Genomic DNA, 27,359 nt, shown 5'->3' on the forward strand with positions numbered 1-27,359 from the left:
TTTTTTTATCCTTGAAATGTTTTTTATTGTGTCATTATGTGTTCTGTTGTTGTGAGACATGTCTATGGTGGTGAAACCAAAGAGGAATTTCCACTCAGTGGATAATACAGTTTTCGTAATCATAATCGTAATGTTACATTAATACTTCTAACTTAATTTGCCCCCCTTTCTGTCTGCACTTCAGTCTGTAAGAATTAGTAGTGAGCATGTGTGAGAGCTGTTTAGTCTATCAATGGATATTTAACCAGCAAATCTTCATATAGCTGTTTGTTTTGATATTTCTGGAGCATCAATGCCAAACAAAGGAGCAAAGCCACAAAGAAAATCTGTTTAGAATATGACTGTGATTGTGAGTAGAGTTGCCTTTATGTATTACTATGCACTGTCTTAAGTGTCTAGTGGACAGAATGTGTCTTGTTTTATTAAGATTTAGGGGAAAATGCATTTCATCCACATGTCAGCAATTTCATTCAACACAGGATTGTGGCAAATTAATCTGTGATTTACACATCTAAGCTTCCAGCTGTAATGAAAAACTCTTGTGTAACCCATTACTGTATTTAGTTATGAGAAAAAATGTTTAACAGCAGATTATTCAAATCTAGATTATACTATCTTTTGTGTTACCTCTCCCCTCTGAGTCTCTAGCATGACGGTTAAGGAAGTGTGGACATAAAATTTATAAAATTACCATAGAAAAACTGCATTAGTCTTGTTCTACCAATGATGGTTGAAAAATACAGATAATAAAGACTTTTTAATAAAACACACTGTCATTTATTTTTGTAAAAAAAAATAAAAGATATTTACAATTAACAGTTTGGTTTTTAGAAAACCTATGTTGCTTAACAAGTGCTTAACAATATGAACAAACCAAAAAGCAAACATTTAATACTTGAGCCACCTCATCTCCTGGACTGAGACTTGGGCCGTCTGACCTCTGTAATGAACAGAACAAATAATGTGTCAAACTCACAAGCGGAGTGTGTCTTCTTGTTCAAGTTATCTGTTATTAATAGCAAAGTGTGAACACAGAAAACAACACAAAAGGAAATGTAGATCAGACAGTGCCTTGCATCAATTTATCTTCTATAAAAAAAATCTGAAATTTTGTGCAGTACATCGAACATTGCAACACAAATCTCTAATCATGTAATGAAATGAAATGTCCTGGTTGTGTGATAAAAAGTGGGACCTGACACAGATATGAATTATTACTGAAAGTGTAATGTGTGGGGAAACATTAAAACATTCACATATAAATATAAATACCTGGGATTTCATGTGGCCAGAAGTCATCACAAGCTGGACATCGTGGCTCTGGTCTTCCTTTATAATACCGGGCCACACATGGGTTATGTATTCTTATGCCACATACGGGATTTTCGCAGATTTGGCACTAAAAAGAAAGAAAAGTAATCACATCAGATTGTATTTATCCAAACCAAAATCCTCAAAGAATTAGGCTAATGTTTTATGTACAGGGTTAAGTGAAACTAAAATTCAATCTATTTCTTTCAAACTATGGACAAAACCATATCAATTAACAAATTAATTATTCATAATGTCTTTGTGGCCTGTTCACTTTTTGTCTTGAAGATACTTTCTCTTCAAATAGTATGCATACACAGTGATTATGATTTCAGACTGAATATGTTGGTTTTTATAGAAATGTGATCTGATGGCTGGAATTATCCATTTATAATCATAACACCCCCCAAAAAACTGTCAGTGTCAATGACAAAACTGCTAGTAGGACTAACTTGATACCCTGGCTTCAAACAAAGGGAAAAACTGTCTCCTCAGTACATTTTAGTGAGAGAACGAAAGTGTTTCATGATATTAATACAGTATTATGAACTAGAAAATTTCCTCTCGGGAAATTTTGAATGGGCCACGGGAGCTACTGCGGGTTGTGCCATCTCTGTCAACATGGGAATCAAACCCACGATCTTAAGGTCAAGACAGAGCTGATCAGACAGACACATGATCATCTTTCTATAAGCACTGATATGGATGAGCTGTAACCACATTAGGTTAACTGTGTGTGTGTGTGTGTGTGTGTGTGTGTGTGTGTGTGTGACTGTAATCACATGAAGCTGGCTCTAGAGTCTGTGTGTGTGTGACTGACTTGACACATAGTTAGTTAGTAGCTGCATCCTGTGTCAGTCTGATTTAGCTGTGTCTGTGTTTATAAACATTTAAACGAGCGCCAGGTGGATTGTTTATGAAGTTAACGAGCTCTGGCCTGAGGATCACAGAGGTTACCACGGCGATAGAGGCCCCCGCAGGCTGAGACAGACAGAAACGTGGAGAAAAAGAGCCATTTTCTGCCTCTGCACCGGTCTCACATTTACCGTGCGTTCACACCAAACGCGATGGAAGCGATGCCATCGCCCGTAACGCGAGCATCGCGCCGCTTGACATATTTGTCACATTTTTCACCATCGCTTCATCGCTTCATCGCGCTATGATGCAACCCACCTCCCGCTATTTTCTTTCTCTCCTCAACCATGGCTGAGAAATAATAATAAATATAAATACATATGAAATATTCACAAGGAGGAAGCTGTAGGTCCTCTGACCCTCTGCAGGCATTATCTTTTTTTATTACGACCGCGGTAAAAGTACGACGTCGTGTCATAAAGCTCCGGGAAACGGCCATGGATGTATATTATTGATCTGAGGAAAACACACACAGCCCCTGGGTTGTTTTTTTTTTTTTTTACACAGCCACAGGTTCTCTGGAGGAGGGTCTGGTGAGCGAGTACAGCCACAGTGATCTTCTCCACCATGTTTTGAAATGTGTGTCTGCAGCTGTGCCGGTGACGTGGTTGAATATCAACACTGATTGGATGTCGCGGCACAGCGTCACGCGATGTCGCTTGAAAAGTTCAAATTTTTCAACTTCAAGCGATGGACGCGATGATGCGATGGCCGCGATGGACGCGTCATCGCTTCATCGCGTCGCTCGTATCGCCCGAAACGCGCCGCCCGACGCGCCATCGCGTGTCATCGCGCCATTTACATTGACTTTTAATGGAAAGTTGTGGCGTTCATCGCGTCCATCGCGTTTGGTGTGAACGCACGGTTAGGCTTCGTGTGACAAAACGGTAACTCCTATCAGAACAAAACACAGAACACGTTGCTCTAAGGACTTCCTGAAAATTTTGGTACGATTTGGTGTTTCTACAGTAAATATTTTGGAGAGGATGGCAGTTTTAAAACATCAGGCCATTCTGCTTCTCTCAGAAAATATTTGTATTGGAGTCAATGAGGAGCAGGGACAGACGTGGCCGCACTTAGAGGCTCAGAGTTTAAATTCTGTAAGTCTCTCTGATATTTTGAGCAGATGATGAGATCGAGGATGAGCTCGTCTACAAACGTGGCGGAAATTATGTGTGTAGAGTGTAAATTGTGGCCGTTTGGAGTTTGGAAAGAGAAAAAATCTGGAGTTTTTCTGGCATCTCTCCCACTCTAACCGATGATGTCACGCGCTCTGACACGAACATTCCGTGCAATACACACCCATTATAATCTCATAATTTCTCCAAAAATGATCATGGTCATTGAACAGGGATTGATCAAAAACTATATGACCTATCAAAACGTGGAGTAATACGACAATACACAGGACTTGTGTCTACTTTTTAAAGTTTAAATGGAGTCTCTAGGTGAAAGTATGCCTGAGCAGTAGACGTTTGTTAAACTCCAATAATTGGTCTTTTTCGCTCTTTTTTTCCCGCCCGTCCCATTGACTTCAATGCAAAATTTTGCGCAGTTTTTCGCGCCTTACGTCGCGAAAAATTCGTACACTGTTGAGAAAAGTAATAGCACACCGATTCCGATCGAACCGCACGTTTTGATATATAATTTGTTGCGGACCGAAGAAGCGTCCGGAAGATGAAGGAGAACTAGAAAAAGCATTTCCAAGAATGGAAATGGTGTGAATGCTGAAAGCAGCTGAACGCTGTTGCAGAATTAGCAAATAGTGCAAGCAGTGATCACCATACAAATGTTTGACCGAGATAGGAATCGAACCCACAACCTCATGGTCAGTAGACTTTCACTCTGCCTCAAAGCCACAGTATACACACAGTTACAGAGACTGTTGTCTGTTGATGAGCTGCACTCTGTCTCACTCTAAAGTTAACGAGCCCAAAGCTGCACCTGTTGGAAACACACTTTGTCAACACCAAGAAAGCTTGAGAGTCAAGCTTGAATGACTTAGAATTTAAATTTCTGTGAATTTCAGGCTGAGAGCAGCAGTTTCAACATGAAGCAAGTTATCAGAAGTCAACAGAGGACGACTGGGAAAATAATTCACTACAATTGTTGTTGAGGCAAGATTTGAACCAGGAATCGAACCCACAACCTCATGATCACTAAACCTTTACTCTGCTGCTTCGCCACCGAGAGCATAGACATAAGCACGTTGCCATTGTAATGTGATGATGTGCTGCAAACGGTGGCAGTAGCAATTAATGCGTCTCTTAACGAACACCTGTAACCAATTGAGGGTGGGAGAGGGGAGCAGAATTCAACATCACATAACAAGATTGCTCAGCCTGGATTCGAACTAGTGACCTTGGGGTTGGCAAGCGGCCACCTTACCAACTGGACTACAGACAGAGTTGTTGAGAAATTACAAAGTTGAGCTCCTTCTCCTGCTGCTGTGAAAAAAATGCATTGGGCTGAATGAGAGCAGAGAGCTCCCTGGCTGCATTTAAAAAATATTTTAAATTATTATCTAAGTCTCTTTGCATTTGCCGATAAAGTTCAAAAAAAGCTGCACGTTTTGATATATGAATTGTTGAAATAGCACAAAGTATGAAGGACTAGAAGAAGACCGTAAAAAGGCGGAAGAAAATGGCCGAACAGAAGAACAATAGTAGCATTTCCAAAAATGGAAATGGTGTGAATGCTGAAAGCCATTGCTGAACCATGCTGAATTAGCAGAATAAATTGACAAAGACATGCGGAATGGCATACAAGAAACATGTCCAAGGAAGGAATTGAACCCACAACCTTTAGTACATCAGCCCACTGATCTAACCACTTCACCATAGTTACATTCAATGAGAGAAGAGTAAAAGAAATCCCTGTATAAGAGGCTCACTGACTTCTGAAGAGAGGTTGAGACTTTGATGAATGTGAGATTTTTCAATGATGCTTAAAAAAAAGAAAGAAAAGAGTATAAATGAGCCATTAGAAGTTTGTCTACAGATCAGAATTTGAATGAAGTCTCTAGCAGAAAGTATGACACGTTGAGTTTTTCTGCCTTCAAATTGCTGTGAACCAATGGCAGACGCAAACTGGCAGTTTCAGGGAGACTGGAGCTGGACTGGAGGCAGAAATCGAACCCATGATCAACCTCATGATCAATAAACCTTTACTCTGCCACTTCGCCACAGAGAGCACACACATAAGCATGTTGTCATTGATCGTAATGTGATGATGTGCTGCAAACTGTGGCACTAGGAATGAATGAGTCTCTAAACGAACACCTCACACCCCGCTTGCTAACAGCTGGACATTGTACAATTACAGATTCAGCGCGTTTAGCGTAAAACTCCACACTGGGATTCAATCCCAGACCAGAACATAGGACTGGGTTACAGTGCAAGCTGCTCTACCAGGTGAGCTATACCTGTTATACCTTGACAGCTACACCGAGCTGCCAAGCATTTCACCTCTGAGCCAGATGAAGAACGGGGTGGGAGCTTGTAGCACTAGTGCCCTCCCCTGGAGCTGTGACACGTCAGCTCCAGTTTCACTGCCAGTTTGCGTCTGCCATTGGTTCACAGCAATTTGAAGGCAGAAAAACTCAGAAATGCAATTTTGCACTTCCTTTTCTGCTGATATGTGCTCTAACACAAGAAAAATGCCACAGGAACATGTGAAAAGCACGAAAAACATGATTTTCATGGGAGCGGGTCTTTAAAGTTCAAAGTGGCTGACACACTAACAAGACTGCTCAAGAGGGATTTGAACCAGTGACCTTGTGGTTGGATGGCAGGAACCTTATCCACTGGGCTATTGCAACACTCATGGTGAAGTAGAGGTTGAGACTTTGATGAATGTGAGATTTTTCAATGATGCTTTAAAAAAAAAAGAAATGAGCCACAACAAGTAAGTAGAGGACTTTTTTGTGAAAATAGTGTAAGCAGTGATCACCATACAAATGGTTGACCAAGGTAGGAATCGAACCCACAATCGCATGGTCACTAGACTTTGACTTTGCCTCTAGGCCACAGTGTACACACAGTTGTAAAGACTGTTGTCTGTTGATGAGCTGCACTCTGTCTCACTCTGAAGTTAACAAGCCCAAAGCTGCACCTGTTGGATACACACTGTGTCAACACCAAGAAAGCTTGAGAGTCAAGCTTGAATTACTTACAATTAAAATTTCTGTGAATTTCAGGCTGAGAGCAGCAGTTTCAACATGAAGCAAGTTATCAGAAGTCAACAGAGGACGACTGGGAAAACTAGAAAAAGCATTTCCAAGAATGGAAATGGTGTGACTGCTGACAGCAACTGAACGCTGTTGCAGAATTAGCAAATAGTGCAAGCTGTGATCACCATACAAATGTTTGACCAAGGTCAGAATCGAACCCACATCCTCATGGTCATTAGACTTCCACTCTGCCTCTAGGCCACAGTGCACACACAGTCTCAGAGACTGTTGTCTGTTAATGATCTGCACACTGTCAACATCAAGAAAGCTTGAGAGTCAAGCTTGAATGACTTAGAATGAAAATGTCTGTGAATTTCAGGCTGAGCACTAACCATATGGCCACAGAGAACCTGAGTTACAATGAGCTTTATACTATGAGGAATCAAAGACTGTCCAATGACAGCTGAATAATTGGAATCAAAAGTCAAGCAATGAAGTGAAAAGACTGAGGCAGGAATCGAACCCATGACCATATGATCACTAAACCTTTACTCTGCCACTCGGCTACAGAGAGCACACTGCTTTCAAAACTGTTGTCATTCATTGTAATGTGATGATGTGCTGCAAACTGGTATGAGTAATCAAGGAGATAACAAACACCTGTAACCAATTGAAGGCGGTGGAGGAGAGCAGAATTCAACATAACATAACAAGAGTTCTTCCCTTGGATTCGAACCAGTGACCTTAGGGTTGGCAAGCATCCACCCTAACCCCTACACTACAGTGGAGTTGTAAAGAAGAGAGGTTGAGACTTTGATGAATGTGAGATTTTTTGTGAAAAAGTTAAATATTTGAAAAAGTATAAATAGTTAAAAAGAGAAAAGTAATGCCGATAAAGTTCAAAAAAAGCTGCACGTTTTGATATATGAATTGTTGAAATAGCACAAAGTATGAAGGACTAGAAGAAGACCGTAAAAAGGCGGAAGAAAATGGCCAAACAGAAGAACAATAGTGTGACTGCTTCAGCAGTCACACTAATAACTAGAAAAAGCATTTCCAAGAATGGAAATGGTGTGACTGCTGATAGCAACTGAACGCTGTTGCAGAATTAGCAAATAGTGCAAGCAGTGATCACCATACAAATGTTTGACCAAGGTCAGAATTGAACCCACAACCTCATGGTCATTAGACTTCCACTCTGCCTCTAGGCCACGGTGCACACACAGTTGCAGAGACTGTTGTCTGTTAATGATCTGCACACTGTCAACATCAAGAAAGCTTGAGAGTCAAGCTTGAATGACTTAGAATGAAAATTTCTGTGAATTTCAGGCTGAGAGCAGCAGTTTCAACATGAAGCAAGTTATCAGAAGTCAACAGAGGACAACTGGGAAAATAATTCACTATAATTGTTGTTGAGGCAAGAATTGAACCAGCAACCTTCAGGTCTCCAGACCAGCAAGCTAACCACTAGGCTACATACAGAGACAGTGTGTGAGGGGTAAAGAAAACCTTTGATAAGAGGATCACTGGCTTCTGCTTAAAAAAAAAAGTAAGGAATCGAACCCAAGACCTCATGATCAATAAACCTTTACCGCAACCCTTTTCGGCCATTTTAAAACCAGCTCATTAGCCATGCACATTAGCAATTCACCTCTGGGGGGTGGGCGGAGACTGCGCTGTTTTGCACCCGCCCAGCCACCTCCTCGTACCCCATCAGGGTGCCAGGTGAGCTATACCTGTTATACCTTGACAGCTACACCGAGCTGCCAAGGCTTTCACCTCTGAGCCAGATGAAGAACGGGGTGGGAGCTTGTTAGCCTCGTAAACCAGCCTCTCGCGGAAGTGCATTTCATTTCATTCCGAGGGAGAGTCTGGCCTCATCCCCATTCTAAGCGTTTCGACTGAAACCCTCAGAAGGCCGAGCCAATCAGCGTCGCCGCTGTGATTGACACAGCACGTTGGCCAATCAGGGACCGACTGGTGCAAAGCCCCGTCGCTACACCAACTTGTTGATTGGCTGAATGGGGTTGTCTGTCAACGCTACTACCAAAGATATTAAACCGTCTTTGCTACTACTCCCGCCCTGCTGCCGCCCACCCCAAATGAAATGAAATGAAATGAAATGCATTTCTGCGAGAGGCTGGTTTACGAGGCTAGGAGCTTGTAGCATTAGTGCCCTCCCCTGGAGCTGTGACACGTCAGCTCCAGTCTCCCTGAAACTGCCAGTTTGCGTCTGCCATTGGTTCACAGCAATTTGAAGGCAGAAAAACTCAGAAATGCAATTTTGCACTTCCTTTTCTGCTGATATGTGCTCTAACACAAGAAAAATGCCACAGGAACTTGTGAAAAGCACGAAAAACATGATTTTCATGGGAGCGGGTCTTTAAAGTTCAAAGTTGCTGACACACTAACAAGACTGCTCTCAGGTGGGATTTGAACCAGTGACCTTGTGGTTAGATGGCAGGAACCTTATCCACTGGGCTATTCCAACACTAATAGTGAAGTAGAGGTTTGATGAATATGAGATTTTTGTTTTCTGTTGCAGAATTAGCAAATAGTGCAAGCAGTGACCACCATACAAATGTTTGACCAAGGTCGGAATCGAACCTACAATCTCATGGTCAGTAGACTTCCACTCTGCCTCTAGGCCACAGTGCACACACAGTTGCAGAGACTGTTGTCTGTTAAAGCTCCAGTTGGTAAGTTGACGAAAGTGAAAGTAAACTCCGCGACTTGGTCGGAAATTTCAAGACAATACTCCGTCAGGTCCTTTTATGAACCTCTGCCAAGCGCCCCACACACACACAGACACACACAAAGTAGCCATGAACGCACCCACAGAGAAAAAAAAAAAAAAAAAAAAGATGTACCGTATCCATAGCACGACGTGTAGGAGCGGCGATTGGCTGCTCCTCCTGCTCCCTCTACCTGACTGGTGGAGAATCGTCGGGCGCGGTGGATTTTGGCAAATACGATTACAGGCTGTAGGTGGAGCCAGAGGAGTTGGATTTTGTCCTAAATTACTCATTTAATGTCTGACCATCAGAATATAGTGACAGTTCCAGCAAATATGACTGAATAATTGTTACCAACTGAAGCTTTAATGATCTGCACACTGTCAACATCAAGAAAGCTTGAGAGTCAAGCTTGAATGACTTAGAATGAAAATTTCTGTGAATTTCAGGCTGAGAGCAGCAGTTTCAACATGAAGCAAGTTATCAGAAGTCAACAGAGGACGACTGGGAAAATAATTCACTATAATTGTTGTTGAGGCAAGATTTGAACCAGCAACCCTCAGGTCTTCAGACCAGCAAGCTAACCACTAGGCTACAGACAGAGACAGTATATTAGGGGCAAAGAAAACCTTTTATAAGAGGATCACTGGCTTCTGCTTGAGAAAAAAAAGTAAGGAAAGTGCAGAAATTAACCACAACAAGTAAGTAGAGGACACTTTTGTAAAAAATAGTGCAAGCAGTGATGACCATACAAATGGTTGACCAAGGTAGGAATTGAACCCACAATCTCATGGTCAGAAGACTTTGACTTTGCCCCCCGGTTGCTGACAGCTGGACATTGTATAATTACAGATTCAGCGCATTTAGTGTAAAACTCTACACTGGGATTCGATCACAGACTGGAGCATAGTCCTTGCTCACAGTGATAGCTGCTCTACCAGGTGAGCTATACCTATTATACCTTGACAGCTACACTGAGCTGTCAAGCCTTTCACCTCTGAGCCAGATGAAGAACGGGGCGGCAGCTTGTAGCACTAGTGCCCTCCCCTGGAGCTGTGACACATCAGCTCCAGTCTCCCTGAAACTGCCAGTTTGAGTCTGCCATTGGTTCACAGCAGTTTGAAGGCAGAAAAACTCAGAAATGCAATTTTGCACTTCCTTTTCTGCTGATATGTGCTCTAACACAAGAAAAATGCCACAGGAACATGTGAAAAGCTCAAAAAACACGATTTTCACGGGAGTGGGTCTTTATAAAAGCATCATAAATGAGCCATTAGAAGTTTGTCTACAAATCAGAATTTGAATGAAGTCTCTAGCAGAAAGTACAACATGAATGAGGCAGGAATCGATCATGATCAGTAAACCTTTACTCTGCCACTTCGCCACAGAGAGCACAGACTTAAGCATGTTGCCATTGTAATTTGATGATGTGCTGCAAATGGTGGCACTAGCAATTAATGCGTCTCTTGACGACCACCTGTAACCAATTGAGGGTGATGGAGGGGAGCAGAATTCAACATAACATAACAAGATTGCTCAGCCTGGATTCGAACTAGTGACCTTGGGGTTGGCAAGCGGACACCTTACCAACTGGACTACAGACAGAGTTGTGAATAAAAGAGGTTGGGACTTTGATGAATGTGAGATTTTTCAATGATGCTTAAAATAAGAAGAAGTGAGTATAAATTAGCCACACCAAGTAAGGAGAGGACTTTTTTGTGACCTGTGACTATTTTTTGGTGAATTAAAATGATTTAAAAAGCACTTAACAGCAAGTTACAAAGTTGAGCTCCTTCTCCTGCTGCTGTGAAAAAAATGCATTGAGCTGTATGAGAGCAGAGAGCTCCCTGGCTGCATTTAAAAAATATTTTAAATTATTATCTAAGTCTCTTTGCATTTTTGACCAGAATTTTAGCCAGAAGACAAGTGTGGCTACAAAACTGGAGAAAATAATTTGTCTAGAGTTTAATTTGTGGCCGTGCTGACAGTTTAGCCAGAAAAACTCTAGAATGTTTTTTTGCCTCTATCCACTCTGACACCACTCTGGCTCTGCTCGTTAGACGCAACACACACACAATATAAAGCTGAAAAAAATCAGAAAAAGTTAAATATTTGAAAAAGTATAAATAGTTAAAAAGAGAAAAGTAATGCCGATAAAGTTCAAAAAAAGCTGCACGTTTTGATATATGAATTGTTGAAATAGCACAAAGTATGAAGGACTAGAAGAAGACCGTAAAAAGGCGGAAGAAAATGGCCAAACAGAAGAACAATAGTGTGACTGCTTCAGCAGTCACACTAACTAGAAAAAGCATTTCCAAGAATGGAAATGGTGTGACTGCTGATAGCAACTGAACGCTGTTGCAGAATTAGCAAATAGTGCAAGCAGTGATCACCATACAAATGTTTGACCAAGGTCAGAATTGAACCCACAACCTCATGGTCATTAGACTTCCACTCTGCCTCTAGGCCACGGTGCACACACAGTTGCAGAGACTGTTGTCTGTTAATGATCTGCACACTGTCAACATCAAGAAAGCTTGAGAGTCAAGCTTGAATGACTTAGAATGAAAATTTCTGTGAATTTCAGGCTGAGAGCAGCAGTTTCAACATGAAGCAAGTTATCAGAAGTCAACAGAGGACAACTGGGAAAATAATTCACTATAATTGTTGTTGAGGCAAGAATTGAACCAGCAACCTTCAGGTCTCCAGACCAGCAAGCTAACCACTAGGCTACATACAGAGACAGTGTGTGAGGGGTAAAGAAAACCTTTGATAAGAGGATCACTGGCTTCTGCTTAAAAAAAAAAGTAAGGAATCGAACCCAAGACCTCATGATCAATAAACCTTTACGCTGCCACTTCGCCACAGAGAGCACAGACATAAGCATGTTTCAGACAGAGTTGTGGAGAACTCTCAGCATTGGGCTGAATGAGAGCAGAGAGCTCCCTGGCTGCATTTAAAAAATATTTAAAATTATTATCTAAGTCTCTTTGCATTTTTGACCAGAATTTTAGCCAGAAGACAAGTGTGGCTACAAAACTGGAGAAAATAATTTGTCTAGAGTTTAATTTGCAGAAAAAGTTAAATATTTTAAAAAGTATAAATAGTTAAAAAGAGAAAAGTAACGCCGATAAAGTTCAAAAAAAGCTGCACGTTTTGATATATGAATTGTTGAAATAGCACAACACCTAACACACTAACCATATGGCCACAGAGAACCTGAGTTACAATGAGCTTTATACTATGAGGAATCAAAGACTGTCCAATGACAGCTGAATAATTGGAATCAAAAGTCAAGCAATGATGTGAAATGACTGAGGCAGGAATCGAACCCGTGACCATATGATCACTAAACCTTTACTCTGCCACTCGGCTACAGAGAGCACACTGCTTTCAAGACTGTTGTCATTCATTGTAATGTGATGATGTGCTGCAAACTGGTACGAGTAATCAAGGAGATAACAAACACCTGTAACCAATTGAAGGCGGGGGAGGAGAGCAGAATTCAACATAACATAACAAGAATTCTTCCCTTGGATTCGAACCAGTGACCTTAGGGTTGGCAGTAGGGCTGCAGCTATCGAATATTTTAGTAATCGAGTACTCTACTGAAAATTACATCGATTAATCGAGTAATCGGATAAAACGTATTTTTGCTTGGTTAAAGAGCAATTATGAATACACAAGAGAAAATAACATATTTCACTCAATAATGAATGACCAATTGGTTTCCTTTTGTAGAATCAACTGTTTTTATTTCTTAAATTCACAAGCAAGTATTTTCTGGTCCTGAAACATTACTAAAGAGGCGACTGCTGCTAACATAAATAAGAATAAATAAAACACAAATAAAAATAAATTAAATTAAATTACTTTCAAGATATCAAAAATAAATAAAATTAAATTACTTTCAAGATATCAAAAATGTTTTCTGTGGAGATGCTGCAACATGGAAGACGTGCTGCTGTGGTATGCAAGGGCCGTGTTACAACTAGAGTGCCTATAGAGAGACATTTTCTGTCTTTTTGTCGCCTTTTTCTCCCTCAGTCAAACACCCACGTCCGCCCCCCCGTTAAGGTTTCTACCTAATCAACGGTCTCACCGCAACAGATGGTTCACGTCATGATAACTTAAGTATTTTGGCCATTCAAACTTCCACAGTCCATAGTCCTTTTCTTTGTTTGATATTTCAAGAGACTTTGGTTAAGTAGCCTAACCATGGATAGCTCCTAGGCAGGATTGTTCTGCTGTGTTGTCGCCACTCGCCACCGTCCCCCCGTCATCGCGGCCATCGCCTCGCCGCCGCCGCCCCCCTCCCCATCTCCGCCGTCATCCGCGGCGAACGGCCGCGCGGGGGGGGGGGGGGGGCGTGCACGGTTACGTTCATAGGTTACGTTACGGCGCACGTTGTGCCACATTGAAAGTCCGTGCGGCCGCTTGAACTACAATTAAATTAACGATTCCTCGAGGCAGAAAAAAATCCTCGGACCATTTTTTGTAATCGAGGTACTCGAATTACTCGAGGAATCGTTTCAGCCCTAGTTGGCAGGCAGTTACCCTAACCTCTACACTACAGAGGAGTTGTCAAGAAGAGAGGTTGAGACTTTGATGAATGTGAGATTTTTCAATGATGCTTAAAACAAAAATAAATTAATATAAATTAGCCACACCAAGTAAGAAGAGGACTTTTTTGTGACCTGTGACTATTTTTTGGTGAATTAAAATGAATTAAAAAGCACTTAACAGCAAGTTACAAAGTTGAGCTCCTTCTCCTGCTGATGTGAAAAAAATGCATTGAGCTTAATGAGAGCAGAGAGCTCCCTGGCTGCATTTAAAAAATATTTAAAATTATTATCTAAGTCTCTTTGCATTTTTGACCAGAATTTTAGCCAGAAGACAAGTGTGGCTACAAAACTGGAGAAAACTAGAAAAAGCATTTCCAAGAATGGAAATGGTGTGACTGCTGACAGCAACTGAACGCTGTTGCAGAATTAGCAAATAGTGCAAGCAGTGATCACCATACAAATGTTTGACCAAGGTCGGAATCGAACCCACATCCTCATGGTCATTAGACTTCCTCTCTGCCTCTAGGCCACAGTGCACACACAGTTGCAGAGACTGTTGTCTGTTAATGATCTGCACACTGTCAACATCAAGAAAGCTTGAGAGTCAAGCTTGAATGACTTAGAATGAAAATGTCTGTGAATTTCAGGCTGAGCACTAACCATATGGCCACAGAGAACCTGAGTTACAATGAGCTTTATACTATGAGGAATCAAAGACTGTCCAATGACAGCTGAATAATTGGAATCAAAAGTCAAGCAATGAAGTGAAAAGACTGAGGCAGGAATCGAACCCATGACCATATGATCACTAAGCCTTTACTCTGCCACTCGGCTACAGAGAGCACACTGCTTTCAAAACTGTTGTCATTCATTGTAATGTGATGATGTGCTGCAAACTGGTATGAGTAATCAAGGAGATAACAAACACCTGTAACCAATTGAAGGCGGGGGAGGAGAGCAGAATTCAACATAACATAACAAGAGTTCTTCCCTTGGATTCGAACCAGTGACCTTAGGGTTGGCAAGCAGTTATCCTAACCCCTACACTACAGTGGAGTTGTGAAGAAGAGAGGTTGAGACTTTGATGAATGTGAGATTTTTTGTGAAAAAGTTAAATATTTGAAAAAGTATAAATAGTTAAAAAGAGAAAAGTAATGCCGATAAAGTTCAAAAAAAGCTGCACGTTTTGATATATGAATTGTTGAAATAGCACAAAGTATGAAGGACTAGAAGAAGACCGTAAAAAGGCGGAAGAAAATGGCCAAACAGAAGAACAATAGTGTGACTGCTTCAGCAGTCACACTAATAATTTGTCTAGAGTTTAATTTGTGGCCATGCTGACAGTTTAGCCAGAAAAACTCTAGAATGTTTTTTTGCCTCTCTCCACTCTGACACCACTCTGGCTCTGCTCGTTAGACGCAATACACACACATTATAAAGCTGAAAAAAATCAGAAAAAGTTAAATATTTGAAAAAGTATAAATAGTTAAAAAGAGAAAAGTAATGCCGATAAAGTTCAAAAGAAGCTGCACGTTTTGATATATGAATTGTTGAAATAGCACAAAGTATGAAGGACTAGAAGAAGACCGTAAAAAGGCGGAAGAAAATGGCCAAACAGAAGAACAATAGTGTGACTGCTTCAGCAGTCACACTAATAATTCACTATAATTGTTGTTGAGGCAAGATTTGAACCAGCAACCTTCAGGTCTCCAGACACAACACACACCCATTATAAAGCTGAAAAAAATCAGAAAAAGTTAAATATTTGAAAAAGTATAAAAAGTATGAAAAATTTGAATACATCCGATAAAGTCCAGAAAAAGCTGCACGTTTTGATATATGAATTGTTGAAATAGCACAAAGTATGAAGGACTAGAAGAAGACCGTAAAAAGGCGGAAGAAAATGGCCGAACAGAAGAACAATAGTGTGAATGCTTCTAGCATTCACACTATTGCTTCCAGCATTCACACTAATAATAAGAAAAAATCCACACAATAATGACCATTTCAGTTCTGCAGAGCCAATGTGGATATGTTCAAATTGGTACTCCTTATTAAAATAGTTCATTAAACTTGTTTTGATTACACAGATTAAATAATTGTATATGAAAATACACAAAAAGTATAAACAGGGTTCCTACAGCTTAAGCCAAGTTAAATTTAAGACTTTTTAAAGCAGTACTAAAGAACTTTCAGTTTTGGTTGAGTTTGGCGGCGCCTGTGGACCAAAGCGGTAGTGTTTTGCCTGAAGGAAGACTCCATTTCCCATGAACACTAGCGTGAAGCCCTGTAAATATCCTGCATTAAAATTAACAGAAGACATCAAAACTAAGTTTCTGTTTCCAGTGGATCATTTCAAAGTGAAAACACAAACATAATCCATTGCTAAAGTGCTGTTTTGCCTGTTCCCTCCTTGTTGTGACTCGCAAAAGTGAAAGTGAAAGTAAAGTGAGAGCCGGGTTCCTACCATGCTCCTCAAAGCTGCTTAGTGCCAGAGAAAGAGATACAGACCCCCTCAGACCATGACAGAGGTGTCATTCAACTTGTTGGAAGTCGATGTATCATCACAAAAGTTATTAAAATATTTTATGAAGGTTGAAAAGTTATTTAGTGTTGTGTGTTTAAGACTTTTTTAAAGCCACTTGAAATGAAATTTAAGACCGACTTCACAATAAACACAATGCAGAAAAAAAACAAAAAAACACCACATCAATTACATAAGGTTAGGGGACAATTTTACCCACTTCCAAGGTAAAGTGACTGCTACATGAACATTGGATTGTGTCTCTTTCCAGCTGTCCTTTCAAAATAAATGCATAAAAAGTCCGGAAAAACAAAACAAAACACTGACTCGGGAGCTGGAGGCGGTGAGAGATTTAGCGTTGACTTCTCTATGTCGGAATGTTACCAATTATTTTGAGATTTGAGACTAATTACAATCATAAAATCCCACTTACCAAGTGTTAGCATTTTTAAGACCTTTGAAAAATTGATTTAAGACATTTTAATGCCAATTAAGGCCTTGTTTTTAGATTAATGAATTCAATGCCTTTTAAGACTTTTTAAGGATCCGTAAGAACCCTGATAAAGGTCAGGCACATCCAATTAAAAAGGTGCTGGCCTCAAACATAAATGTAGATAAAGAAAAAGAGAAGAGGAGACCGCACACTTAAGGGAGCTTGAGTGTGCGGTCTCCTCTTTTCTTTTTTCTATATGAAAATACACACAAATCTGCAGAATTAGACAATTAATGGTTTGCAGGTTGCTGCTGAATTGAGGCTTTTAGTTTTGCATTGTTCTCTGGTTCTCATTGATCAACCAGACTATCTGGAAAAACTTGATTGCTCTGCTTGTGTCCATCTAAAAGTACAACAAAACCAAGTTCAAAGAAAAGTTTTCCATCAGTTGTTATGAAACCAACAGGTTGCATCATGGAAAAGCGGGGGGGGGGGGGGCAGGAAAAGGGAGGGGATGGAGAAAAAAGCAAGAGAGAGGTGGGAAAGAAGAGGAGAGAGCTGATGGTAGAAGGAGGGGAGGAAAAGAAAAGGAGACATGATATGGGAGGGAAGACAGGGGAGTGTAGAGGAGTTGGGGAGGAAGGAGTAGGGAGCACTGTCACTGTCACTGTCAGAGATAAATGAGTACGGTCAGAGAGCAGCTCAGCAGGTTCAGGTCAGCTGCAGCTCTCCTCCTCTGGATGATGGACAGTCTGGATGGAACCAAGCTCTGCTTCCCTCAGCTCCTCAACTCCTCCTGCAGGGGTTTACTGCGTCCTCGCTCTGAGGCCGTCCTCCTCTACGCGCTGCTCTGCTCCGTCACCGTGCTCACTATAGCCCTCAACCTGCTGGTTATCGTCTCCATCTCCCACTTCAGACAGCTCCACACCCCCACCAACCTGCTGCTGCTCTCCCTGGCCACCTCAGACCTCCTCGTGGGGCTGCTGGTGATGCCGGTGGAGATGGTGAGATTCATAGAAAACTGTTGGCTGCTGGGTGACGTCATGTGCGCTCTGTCTTTAATGATCAGCTTCATCCTCACCTCGACCTCTGTGGGGAACATGGTGCTGATATCCATCGACCGTTATGTAGCCATTTGTTACCCACTGCAGTACCCCAACAAAATCACTCGCAGAAGAGTAGAGGTGTGTGTGTGTCTGTGCTGGGCCTGCTCACTTCCCTACAACGGCTTGATCTTAAGGGAGCATCTCAGCCAGCCCGACAGACACAACTCCTGCTACGGGGAGTGTTTGGTGGTGATTGATTACATCTCTGGAGCTACTGACCTTGTGTTGACTTTCATCAGCCCCTGCTCAGTCATAGTCACCCTGTACATGAGAGTGTTTGTTGTGGCCGTGTCACAGGCTCGTGCCATGCAGTCTCACGTTAAGACTGTCGCAGGTGCTTCAGTAAGAATCACAGTAAAGAAATCAGAGAAAAAGGCAGCGAGGACTCTTGGTGTTGTCATATTGGTGTTTTTGTTGACTTTCTGTCCTTATTACTACCCGTCTTTTTCAGGGCAGGACACTTCAAACAATGTTTATGTTTGGCCCGTAGTGACTTGGTTGTTGTATTTTAATTCTTGTTTGAACCCACTCATATATGCTTTTTTCTATCCGTGGTTTAGAAAAACTATCAAGTTGATAGTTACCCTCAAGATACTAGAGCAGGAATCCTCTCAGGCAAATATACTTTGATGTTGTTAAACAGTCATTATTATTGCCACATATCTGACTAACTGCCGTTAGTCCTATGTGTGATGTATTTGTCAACATATAACTTGATTTAATTGATTTTACTGACATCATGTAAGAACATATTCCAAAAGTCCATCCCAGAAACTGTCAACGCAACAAATAAGACCTAATGCGGTAGCCAGGTTCCCTGTTTACTCCTGTTTTTTTTTCCCTTTGCTGAGGGTTTCCCTGCACAGCAGGTTCTCTGAATAAGGCAGGTCTTAGACCTACAATTGTAAACTTGATTCATACTGTGGTGTGCTTTTATGAAATTATGTACTTGAACGTGTGATGTGTGAAGTACAGTCACTGCTGTAGGCTATTTTATATTTTTTTATCCTTGAAATGTTTTTTATTGTGTCATTATGTGTTCTGTTTTTGTGAGACATGTCTATGGTGGTGAAACCAAAGTGGATAATACAGTTTTCGTAATCATAATCGTAATGTTACATTAATACTTCTAACTTAATTTGCCCCCCATTTCTGTCTGCACTTCAGTCTGTAAGAATTAGTAGTGAGCATGTGTGAGAGCTGTTTAGTCTATCAATGGATATTTAACCAGCAAATCTTCATATAGCTGTTTGTTTTGATATTTCTGGAGCATCAATGCCAAACAAAGGAGCAAAGCCACAAAGAAAATCTGTTTAGAATATGACTGTGATTGTGAGTAGAGTTGCCTTTATGTATTACTATGCACTGTCTTAAGTGTCTAGTGGACAGAATGTGTCTTGTTTTATTAAGATTTAGGGGAAAATGCATTTCATCCACATGTCAGCAATTTCATTCAACACAGGATTGTAATGAAAACTCTTGTGTAACCCATTACTGTATTTAGTTATGGGAAAAAATGTTTAACAGCAGATTATTCAAATCTAGATTATACTATCTTTTGTGTTACCTCTCCCCTCTGAGTCTCTAGCATGACGGTTAAGGAAGTGTGGACATAAAATGTATAAAATTACCATAGAAAAACTGCATTAGTCTTGTTCTACCAATGATGGTTGAAAAATACAGATAATAAAGACTTTTTAATAAAACACACTGTCATTTATTTTTGTAAAAAAAAAAAAAAGATATTTACAATTAACAGTTTGGTTTTTAGAAAACCTATGTTGCTTAACAAGTGCTTAACAATATGAACAAACCAAAAAGCAAACATTTAATACTTGAGCCACCTCATCTCCTGGACTGAGACTTGGGCCGTCTGACCTCTGTAATGAACAGAACAAATAATGTGTCAAACTCACAAGCGGAGTGTGTCTTCTTGTTCAAGTTATCTGTTATTAATAGCAAAGTGTGAACACAGAAAACAACACAAAAGGAAATGTAGATCAGACAGTGCCTTGCATCAATTTATCTTCTATAAAAAAAATCTAAAATTTTGTGCAGTACATCGAACATCGCAACACAAATCTCTAATCATGTAATAAAATGAAATGTCCTGGGGGTGTGATAAAAAGTGGGACTTGACACAAGTTGGGTTTCCATCCAAGTCGTATCGAATTTAAAAGCGGATTTTGTAAAAATGCGCAAAAAGCAAAGCGTAGTTATGCCCGTTTCCATTCATTAGTGTTTTGCGATTAGGAGGAGTGCACCGTGAGATTACGTCATAAGAGAGCGTGACTGTATCCAACAGTTGACACTCAGCTGACACTCAACATCATGGACAATTTACGTACTTTCCGGACTATAGACGCACCTGTATAATCCGCACCAGCTACATTTTAAAAGAAAATACTGTACATATTATATAGGCCGCACTTGAATATAAGCCTCAGGTTTTCATGTTGTAACATGAGATATTTACACAGAAAGACAGTAGGGAACTGTGACAGTCTGCTCGCTTTTCCGCTGTTTTGGTTACGCTCCTCTTGCCCATGTGCATCTGTTTACATACGAAGCCGGTGAAAAATCAATAAATGTAGCGGTGGATAACATTATGTTACGGCATGTGTTTGTGTAGTCTTAACCGTCATAAACAAAAGATTATGGGTTATGGAGCGCGTTTGTGTCGCGGGGTGCAGAGAGGAGAGCTGGGAGACCGGGGCGTTGTTCTCCATTTGTTTGAATGTGGCTGGGTGAAGTCCAGCAGCACTTCACCCACAAACTCTGGCTCAATTCGCATAATCTGTTTCCATCACAAAAACTCACATTTCCTTTAATCAATACGCTGACAAATCCACCCCCTCCAAGCGTATAAACTTTTATGCGCATTTACTGCCTTTATTCGAATTTCTGGCGTTTCCATTCAAGTATTTATTCGCAATTTTTGAAAATGCGAATAAAAAAAGGTGGATGGAAACGCAACTACAGATATGACTTATTACTGAAAGTGTAATGTGTGGGGAAACATTTAAACATTCACATATAAATATAAATACCTGGGATTTCATGCGGCCAGAAGTCATCACAAGCTGGACATCGTGGCTCTGGTCTTCCTTTATAATACCGGGCCACACATGGGTTATGTATTCTTATGCCACATACAGGATTTTCGCAGATTTGGCACTAAAAAGAAAGAAAAGGTGTAATCACATCAGATTGTATTTATCCAAACCAAAACCATCAAAGAATTAGGCTAATGTTTTATGTACAGGGTTAAGTGAAACTAAAATTCAATCTATTTCTTTCAAATTATGGACAAAACCATATCAATTAACAAATGAATTATTCATAATTTCTATTTATGTAGTTCACTGTTAGTCTTTGTGGCCTGTTCACTTTTTGCCTTGAAGATACTTTCTCTTCAAATAGTATGCATACACAGTGATTATGATTTCAGACTGAATATGTTGGTTTTTATAGAAATGTGATCAATGGCTGGAATTATCCATTTATAATCATAACACCCCCCAAAAAACTGTCAGTGTCAATGACAAAACTGCTAGTAAGGACTAACTTGATACCCTGACTTCAAAAAAAGGGGAAAAACTGTCTCCTCAGTACATTTTACTGAGAGAAAGAAAGTGTTTCATGATATTAACACAAGTATTATGAATAACAGAACTGATAACAATTTATTCAAATTACATCTTCATTAATGTTTTAGAGAAACGGAGCAAACATTTACCTGGAAAGCGATGTTGTGACAGATATGACAAACTTTGACCTGGTCTAGATACATCGTGCGGAGATATGGCTCCATCTCTATAATACACCTGGTAGACAAGGTGTATTCACCCCGTTTCTAAATGAACAGAAATCACAAAACAAATCCAACAGCAAAGATGACAAAACTTTTTTTTGAATATGATTAATAGATTATAGAATAATAGAAGTTATAGGTAAATAAAATACCTTTACTATTATTCAAAGCAAATGTCATATCATTATTTGCATCCACACATTTCACATACTGCATGCTCATGATGTGAAATGCAGATAACTGATTTAGAAATATTAAATCAGAAGAAAAAGAAACCTACATTGTAACTTTGTTTCTATTGCCAATATTTTCAGCTAAGCTTTATCAAGGACATTTTTCTACATATAAATACAGAACAGTATTTTACCTCACTGAGCCATTTGTCGCGTACAAGTCTGTTCAGCAGGTGCTCTGTCTCACTCTTCTTCAGCTTTTTGGTGGTCATAGTGTCTGCACTGTTCAGGATGTCAGTGGACGAGGCCTTGCCATTTTCAGACCCAACAATCAGGTCCATCTGAGGCAGAGCAGCTAGAGTTAGTCATGACATGGTGATACACTAGGTGCGTTTACATGGACACAAATATTCGCAATAAAGGGCTGATCCGAATAAAAATGTGTCATGTAAACACGTCAATTGGAAGATTCTGATCGGATTCGGCTCGATCCGAAAGAAATTCTGTTTGGATCGAGAGGGGTGGTTTATACCGATCGTTATTCCGAACGAGGTCCATGTAAACACTTATTCCGATCATTACATCCTTTCCCACTAGCGCGACACGGCTGTCTACACAGTTCTACTCGGTTCTTATTTATTTAGCCTATTCATTTTTGCTTTTACACACTCCAGTGTGACGTCCGACAGAAATCAAACCCGCTAAGTTTAAAAACACCCTGGCAGCAGCGCACACGGATCTACTGAGACTTGTTATTCTGTCACCTGAGTTAACGAGGTGGACGAGTGAGTTTGGAGCTGATGAGAGGAGAGAAAAAAGAGAGCGAGTAGTAGCCTACCGACCCGATATTGCCGTGTATCTCGCTTTCAGAGTAATCCCGCTTCTTTCCCCGCTCTCTCTCCGTTGTCTTCACCGTCTTCCACTGACGTAACTCCACAAATTTCCAGAGCGCACATGGCTAATTAATATGCACGCGCTGTTTTGCATTGACCATATGGTTGTGTTTGGGTGTATAGAGGGCGGGATATGGCGTGTTCACATCCGCACTTTTCATGGGTCCGGTGAGATTTATCAATGGCAGGAACAGTAGTAGCTACACGTTGCTGAGTCTGCTTAATAACGATATAGGAGTACAGCAACAGCTCTTAAAATCTGGCGCAGGTCCATTTTGAGTAGGCTACTGAATGGGATAAATTGAGCCACTTCCGCGTTTATTGGTTTGTTTACAGTAGTACAGAAAGTACAACTCTTCTTCTGCTGTTGTTTTAGGGAAAAAGACAGCTCTGCGCATGTCAAAATGCTGTTATTCTTAATAAAGCTCGGTGCATGTGTACGCATGTCATGATCGGATTATTTGATTTTGCGCCCATGTAAACAGTGGATTCGGATTTTCCGATCCCTCAAATTTTTAATCTGATTAAGAAAATTTGCGCATGTAAACACAGCTACTGACACTGCTGATAATTGCCGAAAGATGAGATACTGATGTTAACTGTAAATGCTAGATGATATTGCGAGCTAATGTTTCAGTTCATCTTTTTGCCTTTTCACTCTCCATAAAGTAAATGAATGTTCATTGTGTTTGCTTTTGTACAGTTACAGTCTCTCTCTCTCTCTCTCTCTACACTCTTATTTCAGGCTAATTGATTTGTCAAAGATGAGACAGAACACAACAAACAAAAGTAAGATAAATTAGACTGACAGCATTATATTTTTATTTTTTTCTATAGATATTGTATCAATATCTTGATTGTGAATTGTTTTGGTCACATCAATCATGTATTGAAAATCTGGGACCGTATTTATCAAGCTTCTTAGAATTACTCCTAACAACACTGCTAAGAGTTGACCTATAAGTAAAAAAAAATCTTTGCTGAAAGCTGCACTTAAAGGTTAGCTATTAAGCGTCTTAGTCGCACTTTTAGTCAAGTGTAGGACTGAATCTTAAGTGTCAGTCTCAGAGCTGAATTACGACAGCACTATGCTGTAAACGGAATTCCAAGTCCATAGAAATGACCGGTCGAATAGTCCCTGGTGATTATCGAATAGCACTTTTGCTTGAAATGCCCATCCGTATTGGGAATGAATCAAAAATAAATGTTTCCTAATGTTTCCAATTCATTATGACTAAAATGGCATTCTAAGACACTCGATAAATACGTTCCCTGATATTGTCACAGCCAAGGGGGCAGTTGTCGGTCTGAGAAGTGAAGCTCACTTCCGCGTTCAAAAAACTGCAATCCCCCCGGCTTCCTCTCCTCCCAGCTGCTCATCACTCTAAATATTACTGACATGTGCTCCTACGCCATGAGTATGTGATTTACAAGTTCTGCTCTCGTCAGATTCATTTCTGTATGTGAATATAGCTACAATATCACAGCTCCCTGAAACATTAGCTGCTACTCAGCTGTGCCTGGCCACTACTTACTTAAGTTACATTTCAGGCAGTATAAGATTAGTGAGGATATCTGATATAAAGTATTTTATTCTAAGTCTGCTGCATTGGACAGCATTATAATGTGCAGAAATTTCTACTCTTCAGGTCACTTGCAAAATGTTGCTTTGCAGGAATGTCGCCTTCAGTCCACTCACCATTTTCCTGAACAGCTCCAGCTCATTGTCGGCGTAATCTGATGACATCCTGGTGATGTCAGTCTCAGCCATGTTCACCTGGTGAAAATTGGAGTAAAACTGTGATTAATAATACCTCACTTGGCTCACTGCACTTTTAATAAGATACCTGTCTTCTTAAATTGTTGCTTTATGAAGCAGTTTAAATGGCTGAACTTCAAAACTTAAGTCACAGGGGAAAAGATGTTTCTTTTGTTGTGCTGAACTTCCCTGAGTCTGTACACAGATAGACACAGTAAACAGGTCTTACCACAGCCCAGTGGAGAAATTAAAGACACTTACCAAGGCGTAGTACTGCTGACCGTTATCTTCCGACATCCCTTTTCTGACCTGCATGAACATGGGCTGCAGCTTTGAGTTGATTGTATCAATGAACTCGTCCAGTTTGTCAGGAACATACTGGGCTGCAAAGAAAAGACAACTTCAACCTCAAGCTAGTGTTGTCACGATACCAACATTCTGGTACCGATATTAATCTGAACTCTTCCTAAGTTAAAACATTAGTGGTCTGTTTAAAAATGAATATCAACTTGTTTTCTTTGCATTATTTGAGGTCTGAAAACACTGCATCTTTTTTTGTTATTTTGACCAGTTGTAATTTTTGGGAGAAATTGTTATCAGTAGTTTATAGAATGAAACACAAACATTCATTACTTCACCACACACCTATTGTTTCACATATGTAGACCAATGTGTGTACAGCGGCACATCAAGACCAAGCCACAAATTGACTCTGCTTTTCTCCCCCCCATCAACGCACACACACACACACACACAGAGAGAGAGAGAGAGCATTGCCAGTGGTGCGCGGTAAAAACGAAACTTATCCACCAGCAGTGTTTGCATTAATTAACGAGTCTGTGGCGGCTCGTCTCTCTCTCTCGCGCGCTGGCGCGCACACACACACAAACACGGGCACATGGACAGGTGGCGCTGTAACGGCAATAAAAAAAAAGCACCTTGCTTCGTTTGTGGCTCACTCACTCACTCGCCTCGGCTCAAATTACAATGCAGCTACGTCACCGTTGCCAGTGGCGCAAAATGCAAGTACCGGTCCCATCTAAGCGCAGTATAGTACCTTTTTAAATGCCTCAGTACCCCGGTTCCAATTTAGTACCGGTATACCGAACAACAACCCTTCCTCAAGCTATAGTTATTTTAGGTCTAAAAGAAGGATTCTGAAGATTTTCTTTTTAATTGGCCCTGTTTTGCAGTAGCTGTCTGTCCCTGCATCGCAACGGCAGCAATGAATGAGAGCGCACTGATTTTATGGTGTTACGGCTGTTTACAACCACTATTTTTGCCCACAGACAACGCTATTCAAATATACACCGAGGGTTTGTTTACTTATAGAAAGCCGACATGTTTGTAAACGGAGCTGTAATACAAAGTCTCGCGAAGTCTAGCGCGAGAGTCAAGTTGACACACTCAGTACGTTTACAGGTAGAATAAACAATATCCAGACTTACTTCCTTTGTTGATAAAACAAACGAGAGCGCTTCAGACAACCTGTAAACATAGTTACCCGCCAACTTGACTCTGACACGAGACTTTGTGAGTTTGCACAGGACTTTGTATTACAGCTCCGTTTACAAACATGTTCGCTTGCTTGAAGTAAACAAACCCCTTGGTGTACGTTTAAACAGCAATCTGACACTGATGTAGAAAAAAATTGTGGTTTTGAGGGATGTCAACAACCTAAACAGCGTGAAATTGGTCCACTCCCATTGATGCAAGGCGATACAAGGACAGACAGAACTACTGCAAAACAGGAGCAATTAAAAAGAAAACCTTCAGAATCCTTCTTTTACAAGGATTAGGATAGGGAAACTATAGCCCCGGGTTGAATTTGCCCGGAATAGTCCTTTAAGCTACTTGCAAAAACCAACGACTCGACAAGTCCTGGCAACTTCAATTTCAGATGTGAATATACTTATTTGGCCAGAAAAGTCTTCTAAGAAAATAAAAACACTACTTTGTCATTTAACAAAGCAAAATGACTGTAAAAGTCCGAAATCAACCGCCTCTACTTATTTCTAGTTTCTAGTTTACCATCCATTAAATCTTTGTTTATGATTTAAAATGTATGGAATCAAATATAATGCTAATTCAGCATCAAAATACCGCCCAAGATGCATATGTATGTGAATACACAAACATTTTTTGTTTATGTCAATATAATGGACATATTCTGTTGAATTTCAAGGCAGAAAATGCTGAGGGTCTGCATTTCTGTTCTTATCATTCAGGAATCTGCACAGGCCTTAATCTGCATTGAATCATATCTCCCAATGCACTTTGAGTTGAGTTATTCAAAATGTATTATGTACATTACAAAGACAAGGCAAGGCAATTTTATTTGTATAGCCCATTTTTACAAACTGTTTGTCTCAAAGGTTACATGGCATCATAACAACATCCTCTGCCCTTAGACCCTCACATCCACTGAGGAAAAACTCCATAGAAAACCCTTTATAGAAAGACATAGAAAGACTCACTGTTGTGTGTTTCACAGCAATGCTGATAAAGTGTCCTTGCCCCTTGTTCATCAACAATGCCATTGGCCATCATGGTCTGCAGAAACCTTCGATGGCTGTCTCCCATCTGTCGTGACATGGCTCTGGACTGAAACACCTACAGAGTAATGAATGGTTTAAAACTTACTGTACATGAGGAGGTGTTTCTTATAATAATGGTTGCATCATTTCAGACAAATGGACCCATTCAGAGGCTTGAGAAGTTAGTGAGGATGCATGAGAAGACACATTTCCTTAATACTAACAGCTATAACTATACATGTGATCTAATATTAAAATAAAATGTGCATCTTTGAGACTGTTCGTCAAAATGTATTTAAAAAATTAGGACAGCAACAAACAATTGTCTTCATTTATGATTCATTTGGCCAGTTGTCAACATACTGTCAACGTCCCACAGATCAAGTAGGAGTCTTCAGATTATAGATGTTCTGTCAACTCAGG

General features: G+C 40.4%; 2 protein-coding genes across 3 annotated transcripts; one reads left to right on the top strand and one right to left on the bottom strand.

Annotated features, from left to right (window-relative positions):
- Nucleotides 1-754: 754 nt before the first annotated feature.
- Nucleotides 755-27,038, bottom strand: nsmce1 (NSE1 component of SMC5/6 complex). 2 transcript variants are annotated; one of them, XM_085791407.1, is made up of 7 exons: nt 26,877-27,038; nt 24,661-24,782; nt 24,340-24,417; nt 21,942-22,088; nt 21,500-21,616; nt 1,273-1,399; nt 755-940 (listed from the first exon to the last, which is right to left on the bottom strand). In XM_085791407.1, the coding sequence occupies exons 1-7, from the start codon at nt 26,992-26,994 to the stop codon at nt 906-908; spliced, it is 744 nt and encodes a 247-aa protein (XP_085647533.1). In that variant the 5' UTR covers nt 26,995-27,038; the 3' UTR covers nt 755-905. The 2 variants fall into 2 exon arrangements, with proteins under 2 accessions (XP_085647533.1, XP_085647522.1); XM_085791396.1 differs by lacking the exons at nt 755-940; nt 1,273-1,399 and adding exons at nt 19,455-19,640; nt 20,811-20,937.
- On the top strand, nt 17,320-18,390 carry LOC146991439 (trace amine-associated receptor 13c-like). Its single transcript, XM_085791382.1, has one exon. It carries the CDS (start codon nt 17,335-17,337, stop codon nt 18,388-18,390), a length of 1,056 nt encoding a protein of 351 aa, XP_085647508.1. The 5' UTR covers nt 17,320-17,334.
- Nucleotides 27,039-27,359: the final 321 nt, after the last annotated feature.

The sequence above is a fragment of the Trachurus japonicus genome, chromosome 1, assembly GCF_045865225.1.
Source record: "Trachurus japonicus isolate A0001 chromosome 1, Traja_1.0".
Lineage (NCBI taxonomy): Eukaryota > Metazoa > Chordata > Actinopteri > Carangiformes > Carangidae > Trachurus > Trachurus japonicus.